The following is an 11,792-nucleotide window of genomic DNA, read 5'->3' on the forward strand; positions in this document are numbered from 1 at the left end:
GATGTCGGTGTACTGTTGTACATGATCTTATTTTGCTGTACGACGCTAACCTGACTTTAACAAAGTCATCAAATTAATGTTAAAAAAAATAAAAATAATAATACATTAGCAGCTACTATATCCAGCTGTCCTAGCATCGATGTTTGATATTAGCAGCTACTATAAGCAGTTAACCTAGCATCACTGTTTGACATTAGCAGCTACTATAATCAATAGTCCTATCATTAATGCAGCTACTATAACCAAGTGTCCTAGCATCAATACAGCTACTATACCCAGTTGTCCTAGCATCAATGTTTGATATTAGCAGCTACTATAAGCAGTTAACCTAGCATCACTGTTTGACATTAGCAGCTACTATAATCAATAGTCCTATCATTAATGCAGCTACTATAACCAAGTGTCCTAGCATCAATACAGCTACTATACCCAGTTGTCCTAGCATCAATGTTTGACATTAGTAGCTACTCTAACCAGTTCACCTAGCATCAATGTTAGACATTAGCAGCTACTATAACCAGTTAACCTAGCATCAATGTTAGACATTAGCATCTACTATAACCAGTTAACCTAGCATCAATGTTTGACATTAGCATCTACTATAACCAGTTAACCTAGCATCAATGTTTGACATTAGCAGCTACTATAACCAGTTAACCTAGCATCAATGTTTGACATTAGCAGCTACTATAACCAGTTCACCTAGCATCAATGTTAGACATTAGCAGCTACTATAACCAGTTAACCTAGCATCAATGTTAGACATTAGCATCTACTATAACCAGTTAACCTAGCATCAATGTTTGACATTAGCATCTACTATAACCAGTTAACCTAGCATCAATGTTTGACATTAGCAGCTACTATAACCAGTTAACCTAGCATCAATGTTTGACATTAGCAGCTACTATAACCAGTTAACCTAGCATCAATGTTTGACATTAGCAGCTACTATAACCAGTTAACCTAGCATCAATGTTTGACATTAGCAGCTACTATAACCAGTTAACCTAGCATCAATGTTCGACATTAGCAGCTACTATATCCAGTTGTCCTAGCATCGATGTTTGATATTATATTAATTAATGTAAAAAGAAATAAAATAACAATAGTAATAGTAAAAAGTCATCAGTGTGATTCATGTCATCATAAACCTTTGCACGTGGACATGAATTAAATGTCGAAATGGTTTAATTCGTTCATATCCTGGAGAAATCAAGACGGACCAATTCAGCGACATCACTTCCTGAACCCGGGTTGGTCAGGTGACCACAACCCCCCCCCCCCTCTCGGCTTCACTGAGAACTTATAATAAAAACAGACTCTTTCTCTATGAGGTTCTGAATGGAGGACCAGGACATGAAGAAGCTGACGAAACAAAATGGCGGCTGACGGCTCGCAAACCGCTAACGCTTCCATTTATGGAGTTTAAAGCAGAGCGCGCGCACACACACACACACACACACACACACACACACACACACACACACACCTCATTCTCTGAGTCAAGACAGAAGAAGTTAAGGCGAGAAAATTAAGAGGAAGTGGTGCCACTTTGTCACATTTTGCTGCAGTTTCGTGAACACACAACAACACACACACACACACAAACACACACGCACACACACACACGTGTGCAAAAACAAGTAATCACAAACGCACTTTCAGACACACGATAAATCAGAAACTTATAAGCAGCCAAACCCATTTCCTGTCAGCGCTGCTGACTTCCTGTAGAGACGATTTTTACACTTGTTTTCTCACACATACGCACACACACACACCAACGTCCTTTTAAGGACATTGCGTTGACTTCCATTCATTCGGACGGCCTTACCCAAGGCCTCGTCTCTAACCTTTCACTGAACCACAACTCAAACCTTAGTCCTGAACTCAAAAAACCTTTTTCCTAAACTCAAAAAACCTCAGTCATAAACTAAAAAAAACCTTAGCCTAATCCTTAGTCCTGAACTCAAAAAACCTTAGTCCTAATCCTTAATCCTAAACTCAAAAAAACCTTAGACCTGAACTCAAAAAACCTTAGTCCTAATCCTTAGTCCTAAACTCAAAAAACCTTAGTCCTAAACTCAAAACACCTTAGTCCTAATCCTTAGTCCTAAACTCAAAACACCTTAGTCCTAATCCTTAGTCCTAAACTCAAAACACCTTAGTCCTAATCCTTAGTCCTAAACTCAAAAAACCTTAGTCCTAAACAAAAGAAACTTAGTCCTAAACTCAACAAACCTTAGTCCTAATCCTTAGTCTTAAACTCAAAAAACTATAGTCCTAATCCTTAATCCTAAACTCAAAAAAACCTTAGCCCTGAACTCAAAAAACCTTAGTCCTAATCCTTAGTCCTAAACTCAAAAAACCTTAGTCCTAAACTAAAAAAAACTTAGTCCTAAACTCAACAAACCTTAGTTCTTATCCTTAGTCCTAAACTCAAAAGACCTTAGTCCTAATCCTTAGTCTTAAACTCAAAAAACCTTAGCCCTGAACTCAAAAAACCTTAGTCCTAATCCTTAGTCCTAAACTCAAAAAGCTTTAGTCCTAAACTAAAAAAAACTTAGTCCTAAACTCAACAAACCTCAGTCCTAATCCTTAGTCCTAAACTCAAAAAGCCTTAGTCCTAAACTCAAAAAAACCTTAGCCCTGAACTCAAAAAACCTTAGTCCTAATCCTTAGTCCTAAACTCAAAAAGCTTTAGTCCTAAACTAAAAAAAACTTAGTCCTAAACTCAACAAACCTCAGTCCTAATCCTTAGTCCTAAACTCAAAAAGCCTTAGTCCTAATCCTTAGTCCTAAACTCAAAAAAACCTTAGCCCTGAACTCAACAAACCTTAGTTCTTATCCTTAGTCCTAAACTCAAAAGACCTTAGTCCTAATCCTTAGTCTTAAACTCAAAAAACCTTAGCCCTGAACTCAAAAAACCTTAGTCCTAATCCTTAGTCCTAAACTCAAAAAACCTCAGTCCTAATCCTTAGTCCTACACTCAAAAGACCTCAGTCCTAATCCTGAGTCCTACACTCAAAAGACCTTAGTCCTAATCCTTAGTCCTTAACTCAAAAAGCCTTAGTCCTAATCCTTAGTCCTAAACTCAAAAGACTTTAGTCCTAAACTCAGTTCCTCAGAGATGAGGAACTGATCGGTCAGTGTTTGCCATAAAAGGTCCTAAAGAGGTCACACAAACAAGAACCACACACATCTTTTGTCTTTAGATCCTCTTACCCTTACATTAACCATCACAACTAACCCTTAACCTAAACATAATCCTAATCTTAACCTTAATCCTGAGCTAAACCTCCACCAGTCCCTGAGATTGTGTTTATGACAGAAAAAAGGTCCCAACGAGGCAACGTATACAAAAAAATTTGGACCCCACAAAGCTGTTAATACAAGCACACAATGAATTGTGAACAAAATGGCTGCCCCGTTGTTATCAGTGAAGCTGGAATGTTCCATTTCTGCCTCCTACATTTTTTACTCACTGAGCGTTGAAGTCTATTATTTAAATTTAAAAAAGATAATTGTAAAAAACCCTTTTTGGATCACTTACAAAGAGCCTGAGCAGTAACTCCGCTGCTCCCCCTGCTGGACACACGCCGCCACGACACGAGGCTCAAATCAAAACCAGTTTGTGGACTTTGTTGAGCAAACGATTAAATAAACTCTAAATTTAAATAACGCACAGTTTGCCTGTCGGCGATAGCCTCAAATAGCCTCTTGGCTACTTAGCTTTTATGCTAACTTTAAAAAAAAAAAACACAAAAAAAGAAGTCCAACACAAAATGTCTGTATATTATGCCAATTATGTTGATTTATGGACTGAAATTTATTGTTTTTGAAATATTTAACAAAAACAGTTGCTACTTAGCTTTTACGCTAACTCCCAGTGACACAAGGTCCCCACGACACGTCAAAAATCCAATTTTCTGCAAAGTTTAATTCACATCATTATACAAATATGTTTTTAAAAAGTAACAACGGATACATTATTAGCTTGATTCATTTTACGTTAGCTAGCTATTTGAGAAATGTGAATAATTCAATGACACAGTTTGACCAGCGTCAACGACGCCAAGCGCTACTTCGCTATAGCGCTAACTTCCCGCGACACAAATTACGCAGTCGGTCCAAAAATTCCGGAGAAATGAATGAATGAAAGAATGAAAGAATGAAAAAAACAAACAAAGACGGTGAAGAGTTCGGGGGTTTTTATTCACAAACACAGATCGTAACGCGTGGACTGTTCGGTTCTCCTGTAACCACGGTAACCGATCCAGTCCCTGAAGCCGTGTGGTTTCTACAAATAAGACTTTTATTTTCTCTTCATCGTGAAATGACACATTCTTTTCTCCGCAAAAAGAAGTTAAACTGAGAACTAAAAATGAGTGTGTGAGTGTGTGTGTGTAACTCCACTCCTGCACACTCCTTCAGCTTCATTGTACTGTGTGAGTGTGTGTGTGTGTGTGTGTGTGTGTGTGTGTGTGTGTGTGTGTGTGTCAGCGTTCCAGGACGTGGCTCTTGTACAGTCGGTTCATCTGCTCCAGGAAGATGAAGGTGAGCACGGTGTGCGGACCGAGGCGAGCGTAGTACGGCGTGAAGCCTTTCCACAGCGAGAAGAAACCTTCTTTGCGGATGACTCGCACCAGCACCTCCTGGTGGACGCACAAGAGACACGCGTGCGTGAGACACGCGATCGGAAACGCCGAGCGTTACAGGAAACGAAGACGCCGTTACAAACAAATAGCACTCACCAAACCGTTCTTATACTCGGGCTTCCCGTCAATCATCCTCATGTTCTGAATCCTGAGGGGGGGAAAAAAAAACAACAACAAAAAGAACAGCGTTACAGCGAGCAACAACGTCGTCAACGTCACGAATGTCATTCAGGTCACTCAACTGAGCAACGTCATTAGGGGTAAACAATGTCGTCAACAACAACATTGGGGGCCAACAACGTTACCAACGTCAACAACGTCACTCACATCAACAACGTCATTGGGGGTCAACAACGTTACTAACGTCATCAACATCAATTTCGTCAACAACGATGTGAGGGGTCAACAATGTTACTAAAGTCAACAACGTCATTAGGGGTCAACAACGTCAAGGACGTCATTAGGGGTCAACAACGTTACTAGCGTCAACAACGTCACTAACATCTACAACGTCATTAGGGGTCAACAACGTCAAGGACGTCATTAGGGGTCAACAACGTTACTAGCGTCAACAACGTCACTAACATCTACAACGTCATTAGGGGTCAACAACGTCGCGGACGTCAACAACGTCGCGGACGTCAACAACGTCGCAGACGACCACAACGTCGCGGACGTCGACAACGTCATTAGGGGTCAACAACGTCATTAGGGGTCAACAACGTCATTAGGGGTCAACAACGTCACGGATGTCAACAACGTCACGGACGTCAACAACGTCACGGACGTCAACAACGTCATTAGGGGTCAACATCATCATTAGGGGTCAACAACTTCACGGACGTCAACAACATCATTGGGGTCAACAACGTCACCAACGTCATTGGAGGTCATCAACGTCACTTACGTCAAAAACGTCATTAGGGGTCAACAATGTCACGGACGTCAACAACGTCATTAGGGGTCAACAATGTCACGGACGTCAACAATGTCACGGACGTCAACAACATCACTAATGTCAACAATATCATTGGGGTCAACAACGTCACCAATGTCATTGGGGGTCATCAGCGTCACTTATGTCAACAACGTTATTAGGGGTCAACAATGTTACTAATGTCAACAACGTCATTGGGGTCAACAATGTCACTGGGGGTCATCAACGTCACTTATGTCAACAACGTTATTAGGGGTCAACAATGTTACTAATGTCAACAACGTCATTGGGGTCAACAATGTCACTGGGGGTCATCAACGTCACTTACGTCAAAAAACCTACAACCTCACAAACACCACTGACGTCAACATCGTTCACGTCACTAAAGTCAACAACGTCAACAGCGTCTTGTTCTTGTTCGTCTCACCTGGTCTTCACGATGTCGACGGGCATCGACGCTGCCGTGGTAACGAGGCCGCTGATCATGCTAGCACAGAAGTGACACAGTATATCGTCTCCAAAGTAACCTGGAAAACACACACACACACATTACATCTGCGCTCCAAATATGTGTGTGTCACTGTGTGTGTGTGTGTGTACCTGAGTCGAGCAGCGCCTGTTTGGACTGAGAGTACGACGCCAGCTGAGCGGCGTTCACCACGACCGCTCGAGCCATGGTGGGAATACAACCCTGAAACACAAAAGGTCAACGTTTACGTCGGAAATGTTAACGCAACAACTTTGTAGAATTCAGACAGCGCTGAGTGACAACGTCCTCACCCTCCACATCGTGGTCACGCCCTCTTCTCTGGTGATGCGAGCGAGGGCGTTGAAGACGTTGCTGTAGCCCCGCCTCTGGTCTGCGGGGAGACTGCGGACAAAGACAGCGTTAAAAAAAAACCCGGGGACAACGTTTGGGAACGAGACGCGCGTGGACGCCGCCTCACCGTCCGTCGGCCGTCATCCTGATGAGCGCCACCTCCGCCGGCGTCCCCACAAACGCTCCCGTAGCGCCCGCCGTCATACCGATCAGAGCCTGCGGGGGGGAGACGCGTTAAAAATAGCGTTCCCAGAGAAGGATGAACGTGTTTCCACGGCAACACACCTTGAGCAGGAAGTTGGGCGGCCGTCCGTCTTCGCTCGTCATCTTCTCAAACAGGATGGTGTAGATTCCTAAGCGGGTCGTCGTGTACGTCGCCTGACGCAGCAGACCTGCCGACAGACTGACACACACACACAGTGACTTCTCTACACTGTAAAAACATTTACTGCAACCACACAATAAAACATATTTTATGTTGATAGTAAATTATTTATACCTACACTGTAAAAAAAACAATTAAAAAAAATAGCTGGAACTACACTGTAAAATAATCTAAACACGAAAGAAATGATACCAACACTGTAAAAAATGACCTCAACTACACTGTAAAACATCCTTAATCTTAAAACTAGTTATTACAGTAAAATGTCTTTGATCTTTACCTTCACAATAAAAACATTTACTGTAATTACACTGTAAAATATTCTGATCTTAACACTGAACAAATTCGACCTGTAACTACACAATAAAACATTTTTAATGTTGACAGTAAATAAATTACACCTACACTGTAAAACATTTACTGTAACTACACTGTAAAATGTCTTTGATCTTTAACTTTACAGTAAAAAAATACTGTCACTACACTGTAAAATATTCTGACCTTAACACTAAAATCTACCGACACTTTAAAATGATTTTGCTGTAACTACACTGTAAAACGTCTTTGATCGTTACCTTCACAATAAACACATTTACTGTAATTACGCTGTAAAACAGTTTTAATGTTGATAGTAAGTCAATTATACCTACACTGTAAAAAATGTACTGTAACTACAGTGTAAAATGTCTTTGATCTTTACCTTTACAGTAAGAAAATACCGTAATTACACTGTAAAATATTCTGATGTCAACACTAAATAAATTCTACCTACACTTTAAAAAATTGCTGTAACTACACAATAAAACATTTTTAATGTTGATAGTAAATAAATCATAACTACACTGTAAAATTATTTTGCTGTAACTACACTGTAATATGTCTTTGACCTTTACAATAAAAACATTTACTGTAATTACACTGTAAAACATTTTTAATGTTGATAGTAAGTAAATCATACCTACACTGTAAAAAAAAAATGGAACTACACTGTAAAATGTCTTTGATATTTACCTTTTCAGTAAAAAAAATACTGTAATTAAACTGTAAAATATTTGGATCTTAACACTAAATAAATTCTACCTACACTGCAAAACAATACTGGCATCTTGATCTTTTTTCCTACACTGTAAATAACTAGCTATAACTAAAATGTAAAAACATTTTTCATCTTCACACTAAAGTTAGTACACCCGCACTGTAAAAATAAGCGTTAAACTTTCATGATTATAGTGTGAAAAATGTCCTGTAACCGCACTATAAAACATTTTGTTATGGTTTCACGTGAGTAATTATACTGACACTGTTATTAAAATGTCTATCATCTTAAAACTACACTGTAAAACATGGTGAAATGCAGTCACGTCACATCTTCTTGACTGACACCCTAACCTGTGATTGACAGACAAAGTGATTGACAGACAAAGTGATTGACAGGTACCCGGTGTAGATGCCTCCCACGCCCTCGTTCTTCAGGATGGAGAAGAGCGCGTGGAAACTGGTTTTGTATTCGCGCGCCGTCGTCCCCTGACCGCTGAGCTGCATCCTGTTCTTCACCAGGTCCAAGGGCTGGACGAAGACCGTCGCACCCATCCTGAGAGGAGGGGTGGGTGGGGGGGGGGGGGGGGGGGAGGAGTCAGGGGGCGGAGACACGGGTCAGCTGATTGCTGCTGTTGCCATGGTAACACAATCGGAGATGCTCTGATCCGGACGGTCAGGAGAACCTTTGCTCACATCTCATCCCAAACACCGTGATATCTACTTTCCCAGAATGCACCTCTGTTGCTCTCAGGTAGGTGCAAGGTCAAAGTTCAGACCAGCCGTCACAGGTGATGCCGTACCAGCGATGATGATGTAACACGCACGTTGTTTTACCTTCTTGACACACATGCACTCACTCTCCCACACCAAACCCCATTGAGAAAACCAGTGATTTTACGTCAGGGTAAACAGCAGCTGTTGATCCACCGCTGCCTCCGTTTACTCGTTCAAACGTGTCATTCTGTGACGTACGCGTTTGAAATCCTATGCTCAGATTAACCTCGGCGACACGACGTTGCCACACGGGGCATCAGGAGACCAGCGCCACCGTGTTCCCAGTGAGCTAAAAATCCATGGTTTTCTCTATGGACTTTGGTATGGAGGGGCGTAGCTGGTCCGAAAAGTGACGCAAACTTTAGTTTAGTGTTGTTAAAGTCAGATAAAGCACTGAAAATACACACTAACATAATAATAATAATATAATAATATTATATTATTAATATTATTAGAACTGTGTTGTGGAAACAGTGCCATGACCTCAAAAAAACAAAGCGAACTGTCCCTTTAAAACCATCTGTGTTTTTACAGTGTATACGACAAATAGCTAGCTATTACTACACTGTAAAACATGTTCATCTTCCCACTAAAGATATTACACCCACACTGTAAAAAAAAGGTGTTAAACTTAAAACTATTATTATTATTATAATATATTAAAGGTGCATTTTGTAATAAATCATAAAATCCTCCTAATATGTCACAGAGACTCAGGAATAATGTTCATATAACAAACTGAACTCACCAACAACAACAGTACAGACAAAATATTTGCATTAAAAAAATATATTTTGCAGACTGCAAATAATGTTTTGGCGTCATGTGGCGCCACCTACCGCCGTCTACCAATCATTGCAGTCAGTAGAGTCTCAGCTGCCGAGCAACCACGGGTTGCCAGTTAGGTCAGAAAAGGAAACCTAAAAGACCTCGGTATTTTGAATTTGAATGTAGTAACCGTTTTTGGCCACATTCTTACATATGGCACCTTTAATATTGAAATGGTCTAATATTATTAATATTATTAGAGCTCCGTTGTGGAAATAGCGTCATGACCTCAAAAACAAACAAACAAACAAACCGAACTGTCCCTTTAAAACCACCTGTGTTTTTACAGTGTATACGACAAATTATGTAATCTAATCTAATCTGGTCACACAACATGAAAACAACATGAAGACAACATGAAACAACAGTGTGACCTTCACATAACTCACAGCTCTGAGTGACGTCAGAACGGGTTAGAACAGGTTAAACGCTTTAATTGATGCTGCAAGGCTTCGCCCGTGACGTCACAACAACGCCGCCGCGGGACGTTAGCATTAGCAGCTAACGGGGAGAAGGGGGATGTCACGTCACGGTCACCGCAACAACAATGAGCTTTTCTATTTTCCTATGTGTCGCACTGTTGTTCGTTAGCCCCTCTGTTAGCCGCTAGCTGTCTCACCGGTGACATTAGCGCGCTAGCATGACAGCTAACAGCAGCAGCGGCAGTAACAGCAGCACTTACCCGGCCAAGCCGCCGAACAGGAACTTGACGGCCTTCGGGGACGTCTTGGCCTTTCCGTCTGCCATGTTTCACTCGGGTCCGGTGAGTCTCGGGTGGCTGTGTGTGGCTCTGGAGCCGGGCGGTCCAGCTGCTGCTCTGACCGGGTCGGGGAGGTGGGGGGGGGGGGGCGGTTAGCAGCAGCAAGGTGACTCTGTTGGAGCGGGGCACGTCCGGAGATACGCAGCCCAGCCGACCAATCGCGAGGCGAGTACGAGGATCCACGAACACAGCCGATCGGCGTGCGATGCCTTCAGGGTCCCTGCGGTGGCTCGGACATCCCAAGCTCCAAACCCCCAAATAAACCGTGAATAATCAGTAAAACGCGTGATCAAAGTAGTTTATAATAAATGGTTTATTTAACATTAACATTTACATTTACAAACCATTCATATTGAATTCCATTCCATAAATGTTATACTTGCTTGCCTTATTTACAAAGTTTTACATGAGTTAGCAACACCAGGAATTAGCATCCCATATGTACACATGTACAGTATATACAGTATGTATACGTATATATATATACACACACACACATATAAATATATATATATGTATATATATATACATATATATATGTATATACATGTATTTATATGTTGTTAGTATGTATGCGTACAGTTATGCTCATGCAACATACATATATCTTAGCTTAGCTTAACTTACTGCTAAGTCATGTTACATACTGTGTGATGTACATTTACACTAATTGTTTACATCTTTACAAACGATTAAAACTCTTAAAATGTCAATAAATATCACCAAAGTATGAAGTCAAATAAACATTGAACGTCGATGTTGACGTTAAATAAAGTTTCACGTGGTTTTTGTTGTTGTTTATTTGTTTACTCTCTGTTTGCTGTCCTTTGTTTTGTTTGTTTTCTTTCTCTTCTTCGCTCTGGCAGAAACTTTAAGCCCCTAGCAACAGTAACCAGGAGGGGGCGGGGCTTGGCCAAGTCTCGCTCCATCCGCCGACATCACGAGAAGAGAGGCGGAAACCCAATCCGTGAGGAGCAGAGAGAAGACATGTGGGACCAGGACCGAGACCAGGACCGGGTCCACGTCCAGGTCCAGGCCCAGACCCAGACCCTGGTCAAAGAGGAGATCCACGAGGAGCCGGTGTTCAAGGACGACGACGACCAGGATCCGGATCTTAACGTCCAGACCGGGATCAAGGACGAGAACGAAGACCCGGACTTTAGCGACGAGTTGGTGATCAAAGACGAGAACCGGGAGGAGGACCCGGGTTTTCTCATCCACACCGGGGACCAGGACGAGAACCAGGACTCGGACTTCAACGACCAGTTCGTGGTCAAAGACGAGAACGAGGAGGACCCGGATTTTAACGTCCAGGACCACTTTAATATCGTGATCAAGGAGGAGGAGGAAGTGGAGGAGGAGGAAGAGGAGGAGGAGGAGGAGGAGGATCACCTGGAGCCGGATTTCGTCGAGCACGGATGGAGTCGGCAGCAAAACCAGGACCGGGATCAGGAGCAGCAGAGCCCCGAAACCGCGGGTCCCGCCGGTCCTCAGGTCAGTCAGTGTCCGGGAACTGGACCGGTGATACGACCGGTTCGACCGGTTCGATTCTGTGACGTCACATGCTGTGTCCTTTGTTTACGGATCTG

General features: G+C 42.1%; 1 protein-coding gene across 1 annotated transcript; it reads right to left on the reverse strand.

Moving 5' to 3' along the window:
* Positions 1–4,199: 4,199 nt before the first annotated feature.
* slc25a11 (solute carrier family 25 member 11) lies at positions 4,200–10,296 on the reverse strand. The gene is made up of 9 exons (XM_083910019.1): positions 10,126–10,296; positions 8,242–8,394; positions 6,704–6,821; positions 6,546–6,634; positions 6,379–6,469; positions 6,199–6,289; positions 6,026–6,125; positions 4,758–4,809; positions 4,200–4,658 (listed from the first exon to the last, which is right to left on the reverse strand). Exons 1-9 carry the CDS (start codon positions 10,188–10,190, stop codon positions 4,503–4,505), a joined length of 915 nt encoding a protein of 304 aa, XP_083766145.1. The 5' UTR covers positions 10,191–10,296; the 3' UTR covers positions 4,200–4,502.
* Between the last annotated feature and the right edge of the window lie 1,496 nt (positions 10,297–11,792).

This window comes from Microchirus variegatus, assembly GCF_963457635.1.
Source record: "Microchirus variegatus genome assembly, chromosome: 2".
Classification (NCBI taxonomy): Eukaryota; Metazoa; Chordata; class Actinopteri; order Pleuronectiformes; family Soleidae; genus Microchirus; species Microchirus variegatus.

Excerpts from the sequence above, each read along its gene's own strand:
- slc25a11 (XM_083910019.1), bottom strand. The coding sequence starts at position 10,190 with ATGGCAGACGGAAAGGCCAAGACGTCCCCGAAGGCCGTCAAGTTCCTG. Across the intron at positions 8,395-10,125 it reads CTGTTCGGCGGCTTGGCCGG|GATGGGTGCGACGGTCTTCG; the intron begins GTAAGTGCTGCT and ends CCCTCCTCTCAG. Across the intron at positions 4,810-6,025 it reads GTCGACATCGTGAAGACCAG|GATTCAGAACATGAGGATGA; the intron begins GTGAGACGAACA and ends TCCCCCCCTCAG.